We start from the raw sequence: 27,321 nt of genomic DNA on the forward strand, positions 1-27,321 counted from the left end.
TGCATATTTTACGGAAAACAACAAAAATCATGTCACTGAATTGTATATGAATTAATTTCTCAATGCTAGGGATGTAATTGCTCCTCTTAAATAGTGGGCCAGGGTGCGCTCCAACATTCTTGACTTCATTTTTCCAAAAAAAAAAAACATCTCCAAATCAGGTAGAAATTCTACCGCTTCTTTCCTGCAACAATTTTGCTAAAAGCCATCTAATTTAAAAAAAAAATCCATTAAGGGGCAATCGAACACAAGGTCATGTGATTGCTGGGGACATTTACACCGAACCATGGGTAAAAGAGTTTGAAGTTATTGAACTCTTCTGTGGGGAGAACAAACAGTATTTGCGCCACTGCGCCAATTCACTGTCCACGCTTCTCTTCTCGTGCGCAGTGCTTGTGACGTCACTGAGGGATACCTCGCCTCTCTGCCGTCTGAAAGAGCCCGATGTCTAGCAGGACTTCGGAACGAGCGAACTTCGAAAAGTAAGTAAGGTTTCTGTCACTTAGCGAAAGATTTACTGCAGGAGTTTTTTTTTTTTTTGGTTAGCTTAAAGAATATATGCATAAGAAAACAATTGACAACCTTTCGGAGATATGTAGGCAATAAAAAATGACAAGGTTTGTTATTTATTCGATTTTTTGTTGAAAATATAAGGGCGTATACCATAATGATTCATGCAGCGGTCACTGTTTAGGGCAATCGAATATCAGCAGGTTTTTTTTCTAAGCTGTGGTGTGGATATGTTCAAACCCGTGAAACTATTTTGTTTCATAATACATTTGATCTCAAATTATTTTCAATGAGAAACTTGTCATTTAGTTGTTGCATTTGTTTTTTACTTAATGGTTAACTGTCTAGTATTTATGACAGAATGCAGAAGTTGCGGTTTCATTTTTGGGAATACTGGAAGCTGCATGCCAGAATCTATTCACTTATTTATTTTATTATTTTCAAGCAAAATTTCCACTATTGCGTTAAAAATCCAAAATTGTTTTTGCGCGACTCGGAACATCAGCACCTCAGCCCTGTTATAATACATAAAATAATTATTGCAACCAATGAATTTAGTAAGAGGCAGAGCCTTATTTTTAAACTAATTTTGCAGGATCTCTTCAAACCAGGGACTGCAATTGTTTTTTTGAGCAATCATGATTGCTTATTGTTCTCACTTGACTGTTTTGATGTGCTTTGATTTTATTTTCCCACCGCCACCCTCTGCAGCACCACCGTCGACCGGGTCCTCACGATGCTGCTCCTATAGAGAAAACCGTGTCCAGGTTGCATCCATGTCCTACACACACGCGCATACATACACAACTACACACGCACACATACACCTACACACACATACACGCATGCATACAGACACCTACACATACACACACATACTACTCACACATTCATGCATACATACAGACACCTACACATACACAAAAACATACACACAACTACCCACACATTCATGCCTGCACACAAACACATATGCCTACACACACATACCCCCACACACACATTCATACACACAACTACCCACACACTTATGCCAGCACACAGACACAAACACACATGCCTACTCACACATACATACCCATTTCCAAAATTTCCTTATTCGGCAAATTGTACGGAAGATTCGACAAATTTGAGGAAATTATTGCAACATTGAGATTATCTTTTCTTTTTATCTTTCTAATTTTTAAATTTTTTTTCCCATGATGTATAATGTTTTTGATGTTAGGAATGTTTGATATGTGTGTGTGATGATATTTTATTCGGTAAAATTAGAATTTCAATCGAAGAATGAAGGATTTTCTCACTCCCAAAAATGTTAGTTCGGGCCGGCTGCCCTTGTTTATTGTATGCAAGTTTCAAAATGGATTGAAATTTGCTTTGAGAAATAATAAACATTTTGGTTTTATACCAGTTGGATACTGGGGAAATCCTTAATATGTTTACCAGAGGCCTCATGTGGTGAAAACGAATTTGTAAAGTAAAAGTCTTTTTTATAAGACTATTTTATATCTTCTATATTTTTCCTTTATTTTCACTAAATATTTTACTACATTCAAAATAGTTTTTTCAATGTTCGCGCTATTGCTACATTATACATAGGATTTACACTTCTCAATAAATTACTTGTGCATGATTCTTAGAATAACACTGCGGAACCTTGAAGCTTTGTTTTCTTTTCACTCGTTGGTACAGTCGCAAATGCCGTACAATTTCGTGAGAAAAGGAAGCGATGAGTTCACGATTGTGTAAACGGAAATAGAAGATTTATGGTTGAATATATTACTCCTTCTAATTTAATGCCTATACATGGTACTGCATCTTTAGATTGCAAATATAAATACGACCTTGCTGTGTCTGTATTTGCTAAAACTCCGAATATACCTTTGTTTATTTAACTAGGTTAAGAAATATTGAGTTTTTGGTCGCAAAGCATTTTTTCAGTTTATTTATTTCAGGAGTGCCCCCCCCCCCCCCAAGTTCAATGGCAGAACTCACCCCATTTTTGCTAATTCCTCTTTCCTTTTTTATATTTTTACTTCCTTTTACAAAAAAGGAAGTATTGTATTCGCGAAAAAATTTTCACTCAAAAATCGCCCTTAATTTCCATTTTGCTCACCCCCAAATGAATGTTGAGTTTTTTTTTTTCGATTCGACCACATGCGGAAAAGTGCCTAAGAATGTATAGACACGCGAAATATCCATTTTGACCATCACCGAGGTAATTACAACGACTTTTCTCGTGACGTCTGTATGTATGTGCGTATGTGCGTATGTATCTCGCATAACTCAAAAATGGTATGTCCTAGAAAGTTGAAATTTGGTACATAGACTCGTAGTGGGGTCTAGTTGTGCACCTCCCCTTTTGGTTGCTTTCGGATGTTCCTAAGGGGGTCTTTTGCACCTTTTTGAGGGGAAATCATTGTTAATATCAATGCAAACTTAAGTGGTGTTATAATTTGGTAAACACTTGGTGACGTATCGCCAAGCTTTTGGTCGCCAAGTTTTTTCGCCAACTTGGCGACGATTTTTTTTTTTTTTTTTTTGTGCTTCTTATAAATTAATTGTTCTCCTGCCAAATATACCTAGCCATTCCTGATTTGTTATTTTATAAGAATGAGATTAAAAAAACATATATTCAGCTCAGTGGTGACTCTTTTTTACTTCCTTTTACAAAAAAGGAAGTATTGTATTCGCGAAAAAATGTTCACTCAAAAATCGGCCTTAATTTCCATTTTGCTCACCCCCAAATGAATGCTGAGTTTTTTTTTTCGACCCGACCACACGTACATATGTACCTAAGAACGTATAGACGCTCGAAATATCCATTTTGAAGTTTCCCGAGTTAATTACAACGAGTTTTCTCGTGACGTCTGTATGTACGTATGTGCGTATGTATGTCGCATAACTCAAGAACGTAATGTCCTAGAAAGTTGAAATTTGGTACGTAGACTCCTAGTGAGGTTTAGTTGTGCACCTCCTTTTTTGGTTGCATTCGGGTGTTTCTAACGGGGACTTTTGCCCCTTTTTGGGGGGAATTCATTGTTAATTTCGATGCAAACTCAAGTGGTGTTACAATTTGGCGGACACTTGGCGATATATCGCCAGTCTTTTGGTAGCCGTTTTGTTGCCAAATTTTTTCGCCAACTTGGCGACAAATTTGGCTATTTTTTTTAAAATCTGGTTTTAATGTAGCCATTGTTGGTGATATTTAGAGAGTTAGAGAGAGAATCACATTAAAATTGCAATAATAGAGAAATAACATTAAATTGGTGTAAAAGGAAGTCATGTGATGCACACATCAGCTCGTTTAATTTTAGTTTTATTTTTTAAAAATGTTTAAATTTTTTAAAAATATGTTTAAATTTTTTAAAAATATTTTCAATATAATTTTTTTAGATAGTTTTTAGTAAATATTTTTAATTCATTTATTTTTATTTTATTTTATTTTATTTTTTTGTAATTATTTAACAAGAAAAGTTCTGTGCTACGGCAATGACATACACGCACACACGCGCACACAAACTAAATAAATAGATGAAGTAAAATGTAAACAGAATAAAATAAATAATTTAGATAAAATAAATCAACAGAAAATTTAAATAAGTTTAAAAAATCCCCCCCCCAACTGCCCCCTCCCTCCATTTTTCTAATCCCCCTTTCCCTTTTTATATTTTTTAAATTTAGCTCCCTTTTTCTTTATTTTTTAAAAATATGTTTTATTAATATTTTAAAAATATTTTTAATATATTTATTTTTTTAAATATTTTTAGTAAATATTTTTAATTCATTTATTTTCAATTTTTTATTTTCTTTGCAATTATTTTACAAGAAAAGTTCTGTGCTACGCCAATGATATACACCCACACACACACAAACTAAATAAATAGATAAAATAAATCAACAGAAAATTTAAATAAATAAGTTTAAAAAATCCCCCCCCACAACTCCCCCTCCCCCCAATTTTTCTAATCCCTCTTTCCCTTTTTATATTTTTTAATTTTAGCTCTTTTTTTTAAAATATGTTTTATTAATTTTTTAAAAATATTTTCAATAGATTTATTTTTAAATATTTTTTAGTAAATATTTTTAATTCATTTGTTTTTAAAAAAAATTTTTTGTAATTATTTTACAAGAAAAGTTCTGTGCTACGCCAATGACATATACACACAGACATACACAAACTAAATAAATAGATGAAGTAAAATATCAACTATTTATTTATATTAGATAAAATAAATCAATAAAAAATTTAAATAAGTTTAAAAAATCCCCCCCACAACTCCCCCTCCCCCCAATTTTTCTAATCCGTCTTTCCCTTTTTATATTTTTTAATTTTAGCTCTTTTTTTTGTTTTGTTTTATTTTCTTAATATATGTTTTATTAATTTTTTAAAAATATTTTCAATAAATTTATTTTTAAATATTTTTTAGTAATTATTTTAAATTCATTTGTTTTTTAAAAAAAATTTTTGTAATTATTTTACAAGAAAAGTTCTGTGCTACGCCAATGACATATACACACAGACACACACAAACTAAATAAATAGATGAAGCAAAATGTAAACAGAATAAAATAAATAATTTAGATAAAATAAATCAACAGAAAATTTAAATAAGTTGAAAAAATCCCCCCCCCCCCGCCCAATTTAGATGGTGCAACTTGTGCCATAATCCCTCCCCCCCCCCCTATAGGTACTCCTGATTTTTTTCAACCATCAAAATGGAAGAATTATTTCAATTCTTGTACTTACGTTAAAAATTGAAAAAGACTTTTCTCTTCATTAATGAAACTGATCATTGAAACGCCTTTATTTAAACATCTTGCAAAAACAAAAACTTGACTTCCCGACGTTCAAAATGTGCGGCTCATATATTTGATAAAAATAATTTCAAAAACGTTTTTCTTTAAACTCAAGTTTCTTGAAAGATATTTTTTCGTACTGAATAAATATTTCATTTCGAAAATTTTCGAACAATAACTTAATTTTTCAAAACATTGGTTCGAAACAAAAATTAAAGTAGAACCACTGGAAGGATTATTTTCAGTTTCGTATGTTTTAATCATCGTATATTTTCCAAAATCATTAAATTGTACATAATTTCAGATAAAATTGCGACAATGCGAAGAGTAGCACTCCTTCGTGAAATTACGACAATTAAACGTAATTTTTCAAGATATTTTGTTCAAAACAAAAAACTAAGTAGAACAAGTGGAAGGATTATTTTTAGTTACGTATATTTTAATCACCGTATATTTGCCGAAATTATTACAATGTACGTATTTATTTCAGATAAAATTGCGACAGTGCAAAAAGTAGCACTCTTCCATGAGATCAAGAAAATTAAACGTAGTTTTTCTAGACATTTTGTTTAATACAAAAATATAAGTAGAAGCATTGGAAGGGTTGTTTTCAGTTACGCATATTTTAATCATTGTATACTTTCTGAAAATATTACTATGTATTTATTTCAGATTGAATTGCGAAAACAAAACAGAAGCTCACATCTGTGAAATTAAGATAATATAACGTAATTTTTCCAACCCCTTTTGTAAAAGCAAAACAAGGGAGAGGATTTGACCCGGACGTGAATCGAATACGTAACCTTCTGACCAGAAGTCAGATGCGCTACCATTGCGCCACCGAGTACGGTATACATTTGGCTTCTGCATTATTATAAACTAGCCGCCTGCGGCGACCAGCTGGTTCGCCTTCTATTACGCCATTCACCTTTCTATGCAAGCAGCCACCTACGGCGGCTGTTTGGCTAACTTGTATTTACCATTTTAATTCAAGTTTGCCGCCTTTGGCGGCTGTTCAAATAAATATGGCAGCAGTATTAATCAATCCATCTCTATCTTTTTTGTGCCATTCACATTTTTACGCCAAGATTGACGCCTTCGGCGGCTATCTACCTTTACGATCTATCTCTAATATTTCTTATCCATCTCTCTTTATTTTAACCTCCCAGCTCATCTTTTCCTAATAAAAACAAAGATCACTCAAAAAACCGCTTTTTTTATTTTAAGTAGAGCACAAAAAAAGTTATCTCCAAAATTCCCCGTACTGTGCCAAAAGTAACAAGGTAAAGTAAGTGACAAAGAAAAAAAAATCTCGCTGTTTTTAGTGACTTAAATGCGCACAACTATGAAATGTAACGTAATATAGGTACAACAAAACGTCCAGCTTGGGGGGGGGGGGGAGAATGAAAAAAGAAATAAATGCAATCCCTAAATAAAAAAAAGGAAAGAAAAAAAGCAAGCGCTGCTGGAAAAACACGTGGTTATCACGTCATAAAATTAGAAGTAAGCTATATAGTAAAAAAAAAAAAGATTGACATTGTTTGCGATTAAAATTCCGTCGTAAATACCGAATCGAAATCCAAGTAGTGACGTCAGAGCCATAGAAGATTGAAGAACGCTTTTTTCGACTGATGCGTGGAAAGACATGTGTTCAGTATTAAAAAAATTGTAAAAAAAAAACTATTGCGTATTTTTAAGAAATTTTTTCTTCTGAAGAGGGCGAAATGTTTTTACTATTACCAACTTAAATTTTAGAAATGAGGCTTTGATACTTCTCGCAGGAAGATATTAGAAAAATATAAAACCCAGAAAAAAATGCAAAATAAAGGTTTTTTTCAAAAATTTATAAAAAATACAAAAATTGCTCTATTTTCAAAATTTTTTTGTTCATATTTAAAATTAAATTTCCGACCTTATAGTACAACAAATATTTGTGTGGCGAGATTGGTTCGGGGTCTGTGAGGTTAAAAGTGCTAAAAATCACATAAAACATTAAATAACTTTTTTTCTAATTAAAATATCGAAAATCGAAGCCCGGGGTGCACAACTTCAGCAAAAACTACACCTGTATACCAAATTTCATCTTTCTAGGCCTTACCGTTTTCCCGGGATGCGCGCCACACACACAAACATCTTATTTTATTATATGTATAGATATTGAAATTTAATGCTTGCTTTCTTGATTTCAGTTGAGAAGCAGGCGTCAAAAAAACGTCTTTTTCAACACTTCCTTAATCCAAAACTTTTTTCTGCAGATACCGATTACATGCCCACGACAGTATTTATTGGTAAATTTGTTTTTGTGTTCATTATTCTTCAGATTTGTGGGTGAGCATCCTTTTGCGTCTTTTACAGAAAATTCGAAAATTTCGTTCTCAGATATTAAATGCTCCCGCTTAATAATGGAATATTGCTACCAAAAATATTCTAATAAGGGGGCAGGGGCAGGGCCCAATTTCCCAAATAGGCAGAGTAGGCAGCAGCCTAGGGCGGTAAAATTTTCAGGGACGCAAATTTTGCTTTAACCACACATTTTTAAATTTGTTTAATCTTGAAAGTTAAATATTAGCATATTCTTTCATTTTTCAGAGACAATTTTTTCTTGTTATTTAATAATGATTACTTTCACGCATCTTACGAAAATCAAATGGTATTTCAATCATGGTAATTGATCAGCGTAAAACAGTAAGTGAAGACGACAGGCGCGGATCCACGGGAGGGGAAGGGGGGGAACGTTCCCCCTCCAAAATCCCAAGTGTACCTAAAATTTTTCAGAATAGAATATAGGAAAAATCCTCCGTTTTTTAAAACTTGAATATGAAGAAAGGCACCAGGAAAAACGAAAAGAGAACTGTAAAAGCGGATCCAAAGAGGGGATAACTGCGAGAAGTTCTCCCATCCCCATCTCCCTTAAAAAAAAAAAAAAAAAAAAAAAAAAAAAAAATCCCAATAGTACCTAAAACTGTTCAGAAAACAGAGTACAGGAAAAAATTTCCGTTTTTTAGAACGTGAACTAAGGAACCAGGAAAAGCAATTAGACAACAGCAGAAGTGGATCCACGGAGGGGAGCAGGGGGAATGCTCCCCCCCCCCCCGAAATCTCAGAGATACCTAAAAAATTTCATAACAGAGTGCAGGAAAATTCTTCTGTTTTATAGAACTTGAACTCGAAGAAAGACTTCAGGAAAAGCGATTAGTAAATAGCAAAAGCGGGTAAACGGAGGGAAACTGGAGGAATGTTCCCCTCCCCCCAAAATCTCATGTGTACCTAAAAATTTTCACAACAGAGTACAGCAAAATTATTCTGTTCTTTAGAACTTGAGCTTGAAGAAAGGCACAAGGAAAGTGAAGAGAGAATTGCAAAAGCGGATCCCAGGAGGGGAACTGGGGAATGTTCCCCTTTTCCTTCAAAAAAAATCCCAAATGATCCTAAGACTGTTCAGAAAACAAAGTATAGGATTTTTTTTTTTTTTTTTTTGTTTTTTAGAACTTGACGAAAGGCTTCAGGAAAAGCGATTAGACAATAACGGTAGCGGATCCTCGGAACAGAACTGGGGAAATGTTCCCCTCCCCTCAAAAAATCCCACGTGTACCTAAAATTTTTTAAAACAAGAGTGGAGTAAAATTTTTCATTTGTTTTCCAGTACTAATCTTTTAAAGAAGTCTTTTTGAACACAAACCTGTTTAAACTGTCTTTTGTATTTACTTGGTGTAGAGTATCATTATATGCAAAGCTTCCACAATTTAGTGGCACAACCGGGGGGGGGGGGACCGCCACAGAGGGCAGATTAGAATGTTTTTAAAAACATTTATTATAATTAAAGAGAAGAATAGAACGTACCTGGGGAAAACGAAATTATTTTAATAAGAGGGGAAAATATCGCGAAAATAATCTAAATTTCTTCGGTTTAAAAATAAGAAAGTATTCATAATGCTATGCTCTGGAAGTATCCTTTCCCCCACCAAAACCTTTTAAGCGCTCCTCAAATTTCATTTTCAGGTCTTCAATTTCGAAAAATGTCCATAGGAGGACTACCTAACACCTCGCATTCTGAAAACGTCGAGAGTCGTTTAATATTGCTTTTTTGGAGCTTCAAATTTGAAAAATAGCCTTACCCCTAACGTTACTGAATATGGTCTACAATCACGATTTTAATTCATTATCACGTAATTTAATCACGTAATAATTTTTAATCACGCAATAATATCGGGCGGAGGGGTGATCGATTTAGATCTATTATACAAAAAAAAATCTATCGGGGTAAGCCCCAAAAAGTCCCATTTCTTACCTTACAGTCAACAACTATCGCTTTTTAAAACTTCAATTTCTAAAAATTTTTATCGAAGATCCCCCCCCCGAACTTTTTTTCCCCGTGTAACCTCATCAGAAACCGCGTAGAACTGTTCTTAGTACTACAATTTCAAAATTTTTCCGGGAGAGAACCCCTGGACCCCATACATATATACAAAAATAATTGAAAATTTGAGATTGATATATATACAAAAACTAATATTTTTCAGTGAAAAGAAGATATATTAGGTTATATAAGTTGCTAAGTTTTTTCGAAAATGTACTCGTCTTCCGTATCTGGTGACATATGTTGCAGGCTCGTTTGTAGGAGTTTTATTTATAGTTTTTAGTTTTGTAGTTGCTGGAAGTGGAGAATGGACAGTTTCCGGAATTATATGAGCCGGTTTATCGCGGTCAAGAGAAACTGTTGTGCGTCGACCATTGATGTCTATTGTAATTGTTTTCTCCGTTTTGTTCAACACTTTATGTGGACCAGTATATGGTTGATGTAAAGGCGGTTTCACATGATCAACTCTTAGAAAAATGTGCGAAGATGATTTTAGCAACGGATGGATGTAATACTGATCGGTGCAATGCGCAGATGTCGCAACAGGATTCAGCTGTCTCATTCTGTCACGAAGATCAGTTACGAAATCCGAGTCACATGCAGGAGTGACTGTAGGGTCGATTATGTCACAAGGAAGACGTAAGGTTGTGCCGTAAACCAGTTCTGCACAAGAAGATTGCAAATCTTCCTTAATGGCTGTTCGGATACCCAGAAGAATTACGGGTATTAGTTCTGACCATCTGTCAGTATTTTCAGGAGCTTTTAAAGCAGACTTTATGTGCCGGTGGAAGCGTTCGACAAGTCCATTTGCAATTGGATGATAACTAGTTGTTCGGATCTTTTGAGTGCCCAAGTAAGCGAGTAAATTCAGTGAACATTGAAGAGCGAAACTGGGGACCTTGATCCGAAGTTATTATCGATGGACATCCGAAACGAGAGATCCAAGTGTTGAATATTTCACGGCATACGGTTGATGCTTTAATGTCAGATATGGGTACTGCTTCTGGCCATCTGGAAAAGCGGTCAATCATAGTGAGAATGTATGTTTTACCGTCAGATGGTGGCAAGGGACCCACGATATCTACATGAATATGCGAGAATCTGGCATCAGGAAGAGAAAAAGTACCTTGAGGCATTTTGGTGTGCCTGTGTACTTTTGATTTTTGGCATGATTCACAGCACTGCACCCACTGCTTAATTTGGCACTTCATATTAGGCCATACATATCGCGCACAGATGAGCTTGGTTGAAGCTGCGATTCCTGGATGTGCCATGTTATGCAGATGATCAAATATTAGTTTACGAAAGGAAACAGAAACGAATGGACGTGGAACACCTGTTGACGTATCACAAAGTAAATTGCAGTCAGCAGTTTGGCATGGTTTGAGCTCCAATTTTAAAGAAGATGTATTGTCTTCGAGAAATTTTTGAGTTTCTGGATCACTTCTCTGTGCCTTTGCAAATTGTTTAAAATTTAAATTTGCAGCTTTCGTAATCGACTCAACTTCGATTCGCGAGAGTGTATCTGATACCACATTTTCTGAACCTTTCACATGCCGAATGTCTGTGGAGTACTGCGAAATGAAATCTAAATGGCGTAATTGTCTTGGGGAACATTTATTTGGATTTTGTTTAAAAGCATGAGTAAGTGGCTTTTGGTCTGTATATATTACAAAAATTCTGCCCTCTAACATGTGTTTTTATTTTCTAATAGCAGAGTAAATTGCGATCAGTTCATTGTCATAGGTTGACCATTTTTGTTGACTTTTGTTTAGTTTCATTGAGAAAAAGGCTATTGGTTCCCATAGTCCATGCGATAGTTGAGATAAAGTTCCGCCTATAGCAACCTCTGAGGCGTCTACATATAAACTTAATTGAGCTCCTCTAATGGGATGTCTCAAAAGAGTGGCTTTAGCAATCGCGTTTTTCGCGTCAATAAAGGCTTTTTCTGCTTCTTCATTCCATTTAAGTTGTTCTGCCGCTTTGCGAACCTTGGAATGAGATTTCTTTTTATTTGTATGTCCTTCTAAAAGTTGTACTATAGGAGCAAGTATATGCGCAGCTTTGGGTATAAAACATCGGTAGAAGTTGAACATACCTAAAAATCTATGCAACTGGGTTAAGGTATCTGGTTTTGGAAAATTTTGGATACAATGTACTTTATCGGGTAGAGGTTTTATTCCGTTTTCCGAAAGATTGAATCCTAAGAAGTCTATAGTTGACACACCAAATATGCACTTTTGTACGTTAATACAGAGACCGTATTCATCTAATTTTGAAAATATATTTTTCAAATGTTGGTGATGCTCTTCGGGATTTTTAGATGCTATTAATATATCATCGACGAAGGCGTAAACTCCTGGTAATCCTCGAGTAATTTCGTCTGAAAAACGCTGAAATGTAGCACTCGCGTTACAGAGGCCGAATTGCATCACTGTACTTTCAAATAGGCCAAAAGGAGTACAAATTGCAGTTTTGTGAATATCGTCCGGATGAATAGGAATTTGGTGGTACGCTTTTATTAAGTCAATTCGACTAAAAATTTTTGTTCCGTGTAATTCAGCTGTAAAATCAGCAACACAAGGGATGGGATATTTATCTTTTATTGTTTGAGCATTTAGAGATCTAAAATCACCAACTGGTCTCCACTCTAAAGTTCCTTTCTTGGGAACCATGTGGAGTGGCGAAGCGTAGTTGCTTTTCGAAGGTCTTATATGTCCTAGATGCATCATATTTTGAAATTCTTGCTTAGCAATTTTAAGACGACCTGGAGCTAACCTTCGAGGTTTTGCTACTACGGGAGGACCTTTTGATATTATGTGGTGAACAGTATTGTGTTTTACTGTTTGATGTGGATTAGGTAATTTGGTAATAGCAGGAAATTCTCGCAACAATTTATGATATCTGTATCTCCAGAAAGAGAAATTTGAACCGAATGTAGTTTCGAATCTTTAATTCGGCCTGCTGATTGCAATTTTGTTTTCATATCTCTCAGACATTTATTGCGGAGATCTGGCACCAATTCAAAATAATGGAGGAAATCTGCTCCAAGAATAGGTGAACTAACATCTGCAATCAGGAAAGTCCATAAAAAGTTTCGTCTTAAATTCAGATTCAGCGATAAGGTTTTTTGACCATAAACATTAATGTTGGAAGAATTTGCTGCCATAAGGGTTTGTTGTGTAGCATTTCGTTTCTGGTAGATATTAGCAGGAATTAAACTGACGTCCGACCCTGTGTCAACCAGAAAAGATATATTTGTTGTCCGGTCTCCGGTCACGAATGAACAGGCGACGTGGTTCCTTAGGCAAAGAATAAGTCGCCGCTATTCCTTGCTCGTTTCGTTTCCCTGCCACTTGCAAGGTTTCACGCATTTTTCTTCTCTACATTTTTCTCCAAGGCGTCTATGATACCAACAAATTGAAAAATCACGCTTACGAGAGACACTCCTTTCGCGAGACCCATTGTTTCTGCGATTGGGCGAACGACCGCGAGAATAGGAAAGACGATCAATTCTTCTATTTAACTTTTCAATTTCGCAAAGAAATTTAGTCTCAGGTGTTGGTTCACTTTTATTAGACACTGCAAAAGTCTCCGTGGAAGATGGTGAAACTTCTATGATCCTATCGGCAATTTCTGCAGCTTTGTCTAAAGTAAGTTCGGAAACTGCAGCTAAAATTGTTTGGACTGAAGATGGCAAACGCTGCAAAAATAATTCTAGCATCAAATTTTCAGCTACATTTAAAGTTTCGGCGCGACGTTTCATGTTCCGTAGCAATTCAGATGGTTTGCGAGAGCCTAATTCTTTTCCTGAAAGTAACTTTCGAATTTCCTGTTGGGATGATTCCCCGGACCGATTTATAAGTTCTTTCTTAATATGGGAATAAGGATCGGTTTTATCTGGTTTCATTAATACATCTCTTATTAAAGAAGCTGTATCAGGAGGAATATGTGCAACTACGTAATTGTATTTTGTTTTCGAATCAGTTATGGGCTTTGGAGTAGCAAGTTCAAAAGTACTTTCGCACATTACAAACCATAAACTAGGATATGATCTATGATACTGGGGTATTTGTACTGCACTTATTTCAGACATATTGCAAGGTTCAGATTCTTTAGGTTCAGACATTGAATGAATTATATTAATACATATAAATATAGTACTATAACATAAATGCGTAATTTATACTGTTAATGGGAATTAGGCATTATATTCACAAACGCGACATATATACAACTGAAAAATGCAATGTTAAAAATTATCAAACTTACTATATTTTTAAAGATAAAACTTCATGAAAATGAACAGTAATTACGTGCATATGAAACATTTTCTTCGACTTTATCATAAGAAAAACACCGAGAGAGCTTAAACTGAAGTTGAGGGAAAATAAAGGGGCACCTAAGTGACCTACTTTTCCACGCGAATCAAATGCAAAGCACAGAGAAATGATTTACAGAAATTGCACTTATCTGCGTCCTTGAAAGCAAAAGTTCCCCACTGTTGCTATGGCATTGCTGCTCGGTTGGAACACTTTGAAGATGTTGTGCTCGGCTTCACCACACAATTTAATCCATTTTTTGAGTTTTTCGGCGAAAATGCAGCACAAGTTTAGTTCTGTTGAATTGGGTGTTTAGTCCGAAAGGTCACCATTATGTAGTGGTTGTGGGTGTGTCAGAGGTGGAATATTCACTGCATGACTCGGTTGTAGTAGATCATTGTTTAATGCACATATTCAAACGTTCACTCTTCCAGAGACAATCTTGCTCTCTGACTGCCAGTGCTGATTCCCAGCCAGCCTTGTGGGAGTTCAAGTGGCTGCGCAGTTGGGGCCTCCATAGTTGCGCAATTGGGACCTCTCCTTTTGCATGAACCGATCTGATGAATTTATGGGTTTCCCACATACTTGCAGAATTTGTAATGCACAATTTTTTTTATAAGACGCGTTAAGACGCAGAGGATAAGTTGTATAGCTCAATTTTCATGGTTATTTTTTAACCATAATATCATGTACGCCCCACCTCCAGGGCCGCGCCGTCCGTATGTGCAAGGTCGTGCGGCGCACGACGGCGCCAGAGCCCAAAAGGCGCCGAGCTCTACCGATCAAAAATGCTTCAAATGAAGGGAAAATAAACTCTAACCAAAAAGTAAAATGGAATTCCTCATGATTTCTAATGGAGGCAGTGAAATTATACTGCTCATTGATTATTCCGTCTCACTGAGAATCTAAAATGAAACATTACTGACTTATTGTGTCTAAACATGCTATTCAAAAGCGCTATCTTTTGCACTGAAAACAAGTGACTTCAATTAATGCACACATTAGCATTTTCCTTCTTAATGTGGAGCCATGAATGCTATTTCGGTATGTCTTTGTTACACAAGGTCGAGCATACGAGGAGCAAAAAATTTGCTTATCCCCATTTTGGTTCTTGAGGTGAATATCTTGTATTATAATTTGTGCAAACATAGTCTTTTTGTGATTTTTAATTCGTTGTAATTACAGTGTTTCATGTTATCATACATTAAAAAAAATACGATAAGCACATTAACATATTATTTAGATGTGTGTAATATTTATACATTGTAGATAATATTTTAGGTTAATTTTTTAGTTCCGAAAAGTGTTGACCATAATTACTTGATTCTCCCCCCCTCCCCCTTTTATCTTTTTAACTATTTGTGCATTAAATTAAAGAAAAAAAAACTTTGGAGAGACTATGTATTTGTTTTGGATCTTAAATTCAATGCCTTTTGTAACGGTTCCGTATTTTAAAATTTTTGATTTTACCGGAAATGATATCAGTTTCAGATTTTAAGGGGAAATATCCTCTACTTCAATTTAGAAATCTATTCAGTACTCTGTTGTCATATTTTGACCCGCATAACACTTTAAATAATTATTTATTAATTAGAGAGATATTTATAGCGGTGTTAATTTTGATGTTTAAAATATTTTCTTTTTCCAAAAACACATTAGCATATCACAGGCCGGGTTCGTCAAACCGGGCCCAGCCTGAAAAGACCCGCTATCTCGGTAAAGTAGGTTTTCCAGAATTTTCTATATTTTGAAATATTCTCTTCAGAAACAAACTTAAATATCGATCAATATAAAGTCCAGAAATAGACATCTTGCTTTCTGGATAGTATATAAAATATTAGAAATTTCAGCTGCATACTTTTTTCCGATTCCGAGTCACAACTGACAACAACTGTATTTATATCGAGGACTGCATTCTAAGTTTCTTGCCTCCATTATTTTTTATACCAATAGATGGCAGCACCATCACCGGATCGAACAGTTAATGAGAATTTAGAACTAGTCCAGGAGCTAATAGCTACCTGGTGCTAGCACCCCCAGAGGTATCGTTTCACTTGGAGGACATTGAGACCACGAGCATATTTAACGTCGCCCAGTCCCCTTTAATGACGACGGTGGATCTTCGACCATCGAGGTTCGAACTCAGGACCCTCCGGCCCGAATCCGACACTCTACCGATCGGGCTACCCGGCCCAGCTGCATACAGCAAGCAATAATTATTTCGATCACATTGCCAAAATTTTTTATTAATTGTTGGGGTAAAATGCTTTGATTAACTGAAACTGACCATCTCTTTTTAACGGCTGCTCAATGCAAGGTTTCCAATAGAAAAAAGTCCAAAAGTCAGTTTCAGTCGCCCGTTCCTTACACCCGTCCATACTCGAAATAACTTAGAAATATGAAGTAAACACGTACACTGTGTTCCAAAATTGAAAATTAACAGATTGTTTTTATTTTAATGAATTAAATGCCAAACGCATTTTTTTTTTCCATATTGCATTTGTTTACAAAACCTGACCTCAGGAGTTAACTATATTTTGCTCGAACGTCACTGCATAAAGGCGCTCAAAAGACATTTGCACGACGGCGCCGATCAGGCTTGGCGCGGCCCTGCCCACCTCATAAGCATAAATTGCTGAAAAAGTTCCCCTCCCAAATTCATGGTTTGGATCCGCCACTGAAAGACGAAGAGCGGGTGTCAATTTCAGAAAGTGTCGTTCGTTTGACCAGAAGTCGCTCGCAATAAGATTGGAGTTTGACGAAGATTTTTAGTGCTATACTAAGGTTTATTCAGAACTGGTTTCTTGAGTAAATTGACGTTTATTTTTTACATTATTAATATTTAAAAAATGTTTTCTGTTAATATTAAGTCTCGGAGGTAAATGAAAATGAGTGACAAGAGCGAAAAAGGCTGAATGATTTTAAATAAAGGAAGCATACTAAATTAAAAATCGCGCGAAAAGATGTCTTCAAAAATTTGTTTAACGTGATATATTTTTTTTCAAATGGGCAGTTTTCAAAAGCGAAATGAGAAGAATCTAATGAGAAGAAACGTTAGGTATCATTGAAAAACAATTTTAAAACTTTAAAAGAAAAAAAAATATGTTGTAATACTATCTCCAAATTTTTCGAATCGTCAGAAAAACTTGCAGAAAAGGGAATTTTTTGGGATATCGCTGTGACCTCAGATCGGGGCGCCCCTGAATGTGAAACGTCATCATTTCTTCATAAGCTTGACAGTTTAAGTTTCGGGAACACTTTTTCGCTTGTTTTTGAGTTTTTGCTTCTTTTAGGGGGAAGGGGGCGGCATAGCTAAATTCGACCCTGTGAGCTGTAAGCGGGATATTAAATAAACCGGAATAAAAATAACATTACATTGGTTTGGTACATTGAAAATCTATTATATTAAGCGGGATATTCTTTTAACCGATATTCTAATAAGCGGGCTCGATTGTATTATATATTAAGAGCCAGAATGTCTTTAAAATAAAATCTATTTTTGTTTAATTCTGAAATTGTGTCGCCATCTAGTGTTTGCTCTCGAAACGAAATTGGTTGTTTCACTAGGACTCAGAGGAACTTGGGAGGGTGATATGGCTCTCTGTCTGGCGGAGGACTCCGATTGCAAGGCCGCAGCGAGAATTTTGTTTCAGGGGGGGGGGGGGGGCTATCATAATTAAGAAAGTTCGTTGAAAAGAAGACGAAAACAGTCGCATGTTGCTACGATTTTTGAAGCATATTGCCCATTGGTAGATATAGCAATGGGGAAGGGGGCGGCAAAAAAAAGGAGGAAAAGAAATAGGAGGAAGGCCTGGAAGAGGGTAATAACCAAAAATTAATTCATTTTTAGTTATGCTTTACAAAAAATTCCCTTACATTTCGGGTAGATTATTCATTTATATTTAGTGATGGGATTGTTTTTATATTTCTTTATTTTTGCTTTGTTAGTGATTGAGTGTTGATGTATTAACGTAATAAAAGTCAGTTATTAAATATTTGCAAAATTTTGAGGTTACTTGGTAGAATTGAAAAAAGTTTTTATTTCACTTTGTCAGTGGCATGAGAAAGGGGATGGTGTCCAGGTTCAGAGTTCTAGCTCGAAATCAATTAATTAGTTCCTATAAAATTGATTCCTATAATGAAAATTAAAGTTTTTCTCTTCTGTTAAAAATGATTTTCATCATTTAATCAATTTCATGTCCATGTTCGTCTATGTAAAATTTAAATCACATTATGACTGCTTCTATTTATATTTTCAAGTAGCTGAGTTGAACTTCTTGATTTAAATATTCGCTGGCAAAGGAAAGGATTAAATATTTGAAGGTTGAATTCGTTCGACTTTTTCATCCTTTCTTGCAGAGAATATTCGTAAAAATTGAAAAGAATGGTTTAGAATGACAAGTTGGCTCAAAAAAAAAAAAAAAAAAAAATCTTAGTAAAAATACATGTTTAAATGAGCTAAATTTTATCAATCTAAACCACTTTTCGAATTTTTTCGTTCAATTCCCCAAACAGTGTGTGTGAGTGCTTTTTATTCATTTTTTAAAAAGTAGCTAAGTGGCGACTAAATTTCAAAAGTAGTTTGTAGTCGCTACTTTTTAAAAAAAAAAGGTTTTGTAGTTAACTACATTTGTAATAAAGTAGTTGTATTTTGCAATAAGTTACCGCCCTAAGCCAGGGCGAAGTCAGAAATACATAAAATACACCGCCAGCTCAGTTATTACATAAACTGAGTTGCCGGTGTATTTTATGTAAAGTACTAGTAGTTATAGTTCGCAACAATACAAATGTTTTTCCAACCACTGGTTCAACGTAAGATTTACGATTGCATAGGCTCAATGAATGTCTCTAGTAAGGGCGGATTCAGGGGAGGGTCAAAGGGTCAGCTGACCCCCCTGTGATGAGAACTTCTTCATAAGTTACGCAGCCATTAGCAATACGTAGGAGAAGGCATAGTGTAAAAACGTTTCCATAAAATATTTTTTTCCCTTACTTAGTATTATTATTGTTGAACTTCAATTTTATAGAAACAAAAAGCTTTCGTGGTGATTGATCTTGCAGACCTAATTGATGAAAATAAAAATCGATTTAAAAGTTGAAAAAATGCGAGGAAAAAGTTAAGTTCAAATTTGGCTGGAAAATTTTAAAAGGGTACGAGCACGCATAAAAAAAAAATCTTTCTGTTAAAATGCCCGTTCTCCAAGAGTTCATATCTTATCACTACGTAAAAAGGTTCCTTTTACAGTGATAACTCTAAAACGCGTGTCTACAATGTTTTGGATATTTGTACTTTTTTTTATATAGTTCCTGTTTCTTGTTTTCATAGAAACAAAAAATTTTTTGACACATTAAGTGTAAAAAATGTTTATTTTCATTTATTTGAAAATTTTTGTAATTTAAACATGAATAGCATATTAAACAATTAACACATTTAAATTTATAATTTTCCCGACAACAATTTTTATTAGAATACATTAATAGGTAATTTAATATAATGACAGAACAAATATCAAGGAAATGCAATATTTGAAGAAAGTTCTATTTATACTTTGTTTTTCCTCCACTTTACTGACCAATGAAACTTGACCCCCCTCACAAAAATTTCTGGATCCGCCCCTGGAGTCTAATATGAATTGGAAACTAGAAACGGATGGAATGCTATGCAATGGTTGTGCACTATATGCGGTGGAATGAAAGAAAAATTTTGTTTCATCTATATATATAAAAATGAATGTTTGTATGTCATCCATGAACTCAAAAACTACCCGGCAGATTTGGCTGAAACTTTCACCGTTTGTTATTTTTGGTACTGGGGATGTTTATAGACCAGTTCGAAAAAAATCCGATCGATAGTTCCTTTTTTATTCCAATTTAAGTCGCAATCCGTTGGATAAATACGAATAAAATTATCGGCTGCAGAAATTAATTCGCGTGAAAGATCTCATTGATAAGAAGTTAGCTGTTGCCATTTTTCTTGAGTTTGAACAAATAAATTCTTTCTTTATTGTTTTATGGCTTTCATGCAACGGGGGGATTTAAAACTTTTTCTATTTGATATTTTTAGCGATTGATTGATCTTGCAAACTGCGTGAGTACAAAATTTGAGTATAGTCACGGCTTCACTTGATACCTGGACCGATTATTATGAAAATTGCTATATATATATATGTATTTTTCCACGGAGAAGGTGCATAATATGCTCATTGAAGCCACTCGCCACCAGGTGGCACTGCAGAGTAGCAACTTCTGCTCCGTTCAACCGATTGTCATGAAAATCAGTATAATGATGTATTTTTTTTTGTTGGCGTAGCAACGCGCGTTTGGTACGACTAGTAATTAATAAATTCCGAAAAGATTCAGGATTTGTTTTCTTGCCCTACAACCCCAATTCTTGACAGATTGAGATTCTTTTCAGTAACCTTTATCCTCAAAGTAAAGTTTATTGTCAGTATTGAATTTAAAATATTTTTCATTCTTTTACTATCGAAACAATGTAACGTAATTACTGAGTGAGAACAGGGCATTTACTTTGTTTTGAGTTGAATATTTTTGTAGAGGAATGAAAACAGAAAAATTACTAAGGTACTTCTCTAAAGGTGTGATGCCCTTGTACAATGAAAAATTGTGGTATGTTGCACCAAAAGATGGTGCCAGTTTATTAGCTACAAAGTATGATGCATATTTTAGTATATTACTAGCTGTACCCGACGCGCGTTGCTACGTCAACAAAAAAAATACATCATTATACTGATTTAAATGACAATCGGTTGAACGGGGCTGAAATTGCTACTCTGCAGTGCCACCTGGTGGCGAGTAGCTTCAATGAGCATATTATGCACCTTCTCAGTGGAAAAATACATATATATATAGCAATTTTCATAATAATCGGTCCAGGTATCAAGTGAAGCCGTGACTATACTCAAATTTTGTACTCACGCAGTTTGCAAGATCAATCAATCGCTAAAAATATCAAATAGAAAAAGTTTTAAATCCCCACGTTGCATGGAAAGCCATAAAACAATAAAGAAAGAATTTATTTGTTCAAACTCAAGAAAAATGGCAACAGCTAACTTCTTATCAATGAGATCTTTCACGCGAATAAATTTCTGCAGCTGATAATTTTATTCGTATTTATCCAATGGATTGTGACTTAAATTGGAACAAAAAAGGAACTATCGATCGGATTTTTTTCGAACTGGTCTATAAACATTCCCAGTACCAAAAATAACAAACGGTGAAAGCTTCAGCCAAATCTGCCGGGTAGTTTTTGAGTTCATGGATGACATACAGACAAACATTCATTTTTATATACACTGTAAAAAAAATTCGGAAACGTTTCTGAGTATATCGTGCAGCTGCGGTTCATGAAATTTTCAAAAACGTTTCTGAGTATTTCGGAATTCTCTTTCTGTAATGTCCGGAAACGTGTCTGAGTATTTCGGAATCCTCTTTCTGTAATGTCCAGAAACGTGTCTGAGTATTTCGGAATCTTCTTTCTATAATTTCCAGAAATGTTTCTGAGTATTTTGGAATCCTCTTTCTGTAATTTTCAGAAACGTTTCTGAGTATTTCGGAATCCTCTTTCCGTAATTTCCAGAAATGTTTCTGAGTATTCTGTGCAGCTGTGGTTCATAAAAGTTTCGAAAACGTTTCCGAGTATTTCGGAATTCTCCAAACAATTTTCAAAAACGTTTCTGAGAATTTCGGAATCCTTTTTCCGTGATTTTTTCTAAAAAATAATTCTTTACTATAGTATTGCATGCCATATCAGTTTCAATTCTTTCATATCTAAGAGCAATGAAACAAGCAATTTTAGAATCATTCGTGGAATTTTTTTTTCTGAATTTCTAATGACAAATAGCATGGTTAACAGCATAACATATGCACAGTTATAAATTTTTGAAAATTTATGAAATAATATAGTAGTTTCATTCATAATCACAAAATCGTCGGGGGAGGGAAGGGGAGTACTTTCTCAAAAGTGGGATTGTTTGTTAAACAATATTAAACTTCAGTTTTTCTCTCAATATTTTCAAGACAAAATTATCAACATATTGTATTTTTAATGCAGAACTTAAAAACATATCTTGTATCAAACTTGATAGCTTTTATTTTCGGATAAAATTTGACAGAACTTACCTACACTTTGCGTTCCGAAATTCGTTCACGTCAAGTCAATTTCTTTGACGAACAAAGTGTACCGAAAAGTACCAACAGAGAAATTGATGAATTTAAATATGACACCAAAGTCCCCCTGCTGGAACCATTCGGGTTTATTCTTCTGTTCTTGCCCTTTTCCAGTTTATCACAAATATAGATACTTACTCAAAATAAGTTACTGATTTAGAGTGTGCGCAAAATGCATTATATATTTTATTTATTAAAACATTGAACTCTATTACATGATTATTCCATTTCATATATACCCCCCCCCCACACCATAAGAGTGATGGTGCACCCATAAAATGATATAAAGCGCCCCCCCCCCCCCCACCTTAAAAAAAGCAACCCCTTGAAAATGTCAATGGCACAGTCTGCGTGGTGAACGCCCCTCGTCTTCTCACCATATGTGCATTGCATATTAATAACATAGTTATTAAAAACTGATCACTTTTAAAACGATGACATGAAATAATATTACTTTTTATTTCAGCATGTAAATGCAGCTGTTCCATTTTTACCACTGACTCATTCCTCCTGACTGTCCTACATTAAACTAGTATATCCACGAAGGAAATGTTATTTTCGGAACTAATGTCAAGGAATTTTTTTATTGTTAACCACATTTAACAAAATGAATAAGCATATGAATTAATTTCATAACTATGTTCTTACTAATAGATAACATGCTCATTTTCTAATGGTATAAATATTTTTAAATGAATGAATAAATTATAATAAAAAAAGATAAATTATACCGGCACATTTTTTGTGAAGCAAATTACAATAATAGAAAATATTTGCATTACCATATTTCTAATGAATTAAACAATTGATTTTTTTTCTTTTTGAACCAAAATGTATGTACATCCAAGTATTTCGAAATAACTTTTCTGTGATTGCTTCTCAAATATAAATCTTACTTCTTTTGCGTAATTAATCAGTTTCAGTTAGTTACAACAAATAGTACACCGCGCACATAGGTATGTAGGATAACTTTAAATTAATTCGATAAACCCAAAAACAGTTACAATTGGAGCCTCATCAAATGCAAATCAACAAAAATATAAATGTATATAACAACATGTTTTAAAATCTTCATTAATACTTACAAGTGAACATGAGCGGAAGAAAATCTAAGTACCTCCATTACAACTGAATAAGTAATCCAAAGGGTTTCGTTTCATTAAGTATAAACACGGGTGTTGAAACTATTCACGCTTGAACACACAATATATATCTAATTATGGTCGCATTGGAAATTGTAAAGAAGCAAATGGTTATTAACTAACTTAATAGCTGCGTACATCGTCTAAAAAATCAAGGGCAGTCCAAAATGCAAAGGCGTAAAATTAGTTTCGACACATTTTACTACTCTCTAGACATGAAATAACATGCAATCCAATGCTAAACAGTTGCTGACTGCAGCAACCATAGATAAGAAAAAAAGAAGTTCTCGTTATTTCCGACTCATTGGCGCCTGTGTTGGAAGGATGAAATAGGTTTCGAAGCGTTGCGTCATCACTTCCGCTTCTAGATATCTTGAAATAACAAAAAGCTTTCTGAATATTGAGGAGTTCGCTATTGGATGAAGGATTCCTACTATTTCGGAAACGTTTCCGATATATCGAGAAACGTTTCCGAAATTTTTTACAGTGTATATAGATGGTGCAACCCGTTCTCAAGTTGTGGTTCTTACTTGCGTATAGTGTGCAGGAGAGGACTGAGCATGAACACTTTTTTTTTTGTTTTTATTTTATTTTTATTTTTTATTTTTTTATTTTTTTCGGTAGAATTTTTTCCCCCCCCGCTAACATTTTCTTTTTTTAAACCCGTAAACCTGTGTACCATCGCTTTTCTTTGTATTTTTTAAATATTTTTTTAGTTTTTATTTATTTTGGAACTTTTTTTTTGAGCAATCACGATTGCTTATTGCTTTCATTTCACCGTCCTTGGCTTTGTGGTTCCTTTTTCAGCTTGGACCAGGGACACCAGCATCACCGCCCACCGGCCTCTGCAGGCGCAGCTCTGAGCACTGCCTCCTGGAATTCGTTTCTCCTGGTCGATGGCGTCCATGTCCTACCCCACACACACACGCGAGCGCGCTCATACACACAAGCCTTTACACACATACACACGCCTACGTGCATACACACAGGTCTACGCACTCACACAAGCCTACACATGCACGCACGCGCGCCTACACACACGCCTGCACACACACAACTATACACACGTAACCGCCCAGGAGGAGGGGTAGGCTGGAGGGACAGGAGCTGTTTCCAGAAACAATAGCCCCAATGAGTAGAGTCCTGTCGCAACTCGTGATTGCGAAAAACATAGTTTGAATTCAAAATTTCAGAATTCGAATTAATTATCTTTTTTTTTTTTCACTTTTTTTTTTTTTTTGCGCCCTTTGGAGGCCAAGATTGGCGTCCTCTTGCGGGACTCAGTCCACCCCTGATAGTGTGCCGAAATATAGACAAATTATGCACCATCCATTGTCGCCAGCGAATTAGTACTATCATGTCATGCAACATACAATTTTTTTTTACAGTGAAAAGTATCGTTTTAGCGACCTTGGCAAGACATTGGTTCATATTGCGGTATCTTCCGGATCCACATTAGATTTAAAATGAATAGTGCCACTAAGAAAACTGATCTGTGGGCGGAAGTGTACCGATCTTATTTGCTTTTCTTGACTGTAAAATGAGGATGTGGTTTTCTCATTATTTGTTTTCTATTCAGCAGGTGCTGAAATTCTACCATGTCTGTTTGTAATGGAGACATAAGTGAATCAGAAAGTGCCCAAGAAAGAAGTGTACGTTTTGCTGCTGAAGACATGGAGGACGAGGTAATTCGTGTTCGTAATCCTATTGTGACCGAAGCAATTCCTTTTGGACTCGGCGACTCGGAGGTTAGAATTACCTGAAATTTTGCTTGTAGATTACATCTACTATAGTTGCTTTGAAATAGTTTTTTAACAAGATAAATCTTACATAATTATCGGTATTTGATCCTGAACTCAACTGGTAAGAATTGGCTAAAAAGATACAGTAAAATCTGTAAAATTGACCACCTCTCTAAGTTGACCGCTATTTTCAGTCACAGAATTAGATCCATACCATCTAATTCAACTTCTATAAGTTGACAACCTGTTTAAGTTGACCACTAAAATAGTGCACAGCAAGTGGTCAATTTACACAGGTTTCACTGTAACGTTATTTCAAAGCGAAATTAATTCTGATAAAAATCATTGGATGAAAGCAGAGGTTTCGAACTATGTCGACTTACGGCGGAACCTCTTAAAATAATACTCTTTTTTTTCCTCTGGTATAAATGAGTTTTGTGTAAAGACAGGTGTTAAAGAAAAGTACTGTATTTTTTATTAGTTTTAGCTTGAAATTAATACACTAATGTAAAAAATGATTAGCTCGTGCTCTAAGCGTTATCTACAATTCCGTTTTAATTGTTGACTTCGGTGAGTTAATTTTTTGTTTACAGAAATTATCCGTGTATGCTCTGAAAATACCACTCGCAGAAAACTAGTTGCTGGGGATAATTTCTTTATAAAAATATTTTTGAAAAATGTTGAGTCACTTTTAACACATAAAAACAAAGATGTCACATGAAAACAAAGATGAAAACAAAGTCACCAGTTAATAGTACAATGGTTGTCACTGTGTGTATAGACAATGTGCGACAATTAAGTACTGGTCTTAAAAAATAGCTTTATATGCGAACACCTTAAAGTCCCCTCCAACATATTCCCCGTACCTATTACTACATCGCTACATGAGAATTGTCTGTTGTTCAAAGCAGAGCTGCAGATCATTTAGTGTCGCCTTCTCTAGTAAGTGTGCCGTTGTTGCTTTCACCTCTACTACAGACTGAAAATGTGCTTTTTTTCAATGCCTTTTCCACTTTTTGGAACAAGTAGAAGTCGGATGGTGTGAGAAGTGGTGAGTATAGTAGATGATCGAGTACAGTAATGCGTGTGTCTGTGAAAAAACTGTTGCACAGTGCAATGAGTGCTGAGGATGTCAGTTTTTTTTTTGGTAACGGTGGGCAAACTTCCGTCCAATGTTTGCGCACGATTTTATTATTATTATTATTATTTTAATATTTTCATCAGTTCTTGTTGTCACAGGTTGACCGGAACGTTCATCATCTTCAACAACCTCTGTATCTTCCAAAAACCGATTATGCTTTTCAAATATTTTACTACATGACATGACAACACCTCTTTTCACAATTTAAAACATTTAGGTGGAGTTGGTAAAATTTCACTTAGAATTTAATTATTGCAGTTGAACAACCCATCGAATACATAACGAGCTTGTCCCACCTTCCATTTAGAGCTGGATACGCCCTTAGCTTGAAGATCTCTGGATTAAAGGATTGTTGATAAAACGAATACGACTTCGTTCCCAAAGTCAATTGGCAAAATGGGATTGTAAAATCTTTTTTCTGGACGACCTGTATAAATTTAGAAATCGGCAACAGAACGGACGAATTTCAAAATTGTTTATGTGCTCTTGCCAGAAAACGGCTTTGCTTGAAAACGGCTTTGCTTTTTTTTGCTATAATTTACTTACCTAATGGATGCAGAACAAGTTTCGATTTTAAAGCATATTTCAGTATTGGAAAAAAATATATGTATATATTAATTTAAATTTTTGGCATCTTGAATTCAAATTGTTTTTCGCAATCACGAGCGTGTGTGTGTATGAATGCGCGTGTGTGTTTGTGTAGGCGCATGTGTGTGGGTGCGCGTGTGTGTATGTATGCATGTGTGTGCGTGTTGTGTATGCAGTGCTGTGTGTGTACGCGCGTGGTGTGTAGGCAGTGCTGCGTGTGTACGCGCGTGTGTGTGTGTAGGCGGTGGTGTGTGTGTGTGTATGTAGGCATATGTGTTTGTGTCTGTGTGGAGGCATCAGTGTGTGTATGTGTGTGAGTGTTTGTGTCTGTGCGCAGGCATGAGTGTGTGTATGTGTGTGTAGGCGTGTGTGTGTGTGCGTAGGATATGGACGCCTCCGACCAGGAGAAGCGGATAGCTGGAGAACGGCGGGCGGTGGTGCTGCAGAGGCCCTGGTCCAAGCTGAAAAAGGAACGGAACATCAAAAAATGTCAAATGAAAACAAGAAGCAATCGTGATTGCTCAAAAAAAAA

General features: G+C 35.2%; 2 protein-coding genes across 4 annotated transcripts in view; one reads left to right on the forward strand and one right to left on the reverse strand.

Annotated features, from left to right (window-relative positions):
• Positions 1–433: 433 nt before the first annotated feature.
• The window catches only part of LOC129219464 (dihydropyrimidinase-like), a 182,444-nt gene continuing 155,556 nt past the window's right edge, over positions 434–27,321 (forward strand). The window contains exons 1-2 of one of the 3 annotated variants that reach the window (XM_054853859.1): positions 434–482; positions 24,898–25,066. In XM_054853859.1, coding sequence (XP_054709834.1) covers positions 24,917–25,066 — 150 coding nt within the window. In that variant the 5' untranslated portion in view covers positions 434–482; positions 24,898–24,916. The remainder of the gene's footprint in view (positions 483–24,897; positions 25,067–27,321) is intronic. The other 2 variants (XM_054853861.1, XM_054853860.1) reach the window with 2 other exon arrangements.
• LOC129219466 (uncharacterized) lies at positions 12,993–13,763 on the reverse strand. Its single transcript, XM_054853866.1, has one exon. It carries the CDS (start codon positions 13,761–13,763, stop codon positions 12,993–12,995), a length of 771 nt encoding a protein of 256 aa, XP_054709841.1.

The sequence above is a fragment of the Uloborus diversus genome, chromosome 3, assembly GCF_026930045.1.
Source record: "Uloborus diversus isolate 005 chromosome 3, Udiv.v.3.1, whole genome shotgun sequence".
Classification (NCBI taxonomy): domain Eukaryota; kingdom Metazoa; phylum Arthropoda; class Arachnida; order Araneae; family Uloboridae; genus Uloborus; species Uloborus diversus.

Bases quoted from the DNA above. Each gene is read 5' to 3' on its own strand.
- LOC129219466 (XM_054853866.1), bottom strand. From the start codon at position 13,763: ATGTCTGAAATAAGTGCAGTACAAATACCCCAGTATCATAGATCATAT.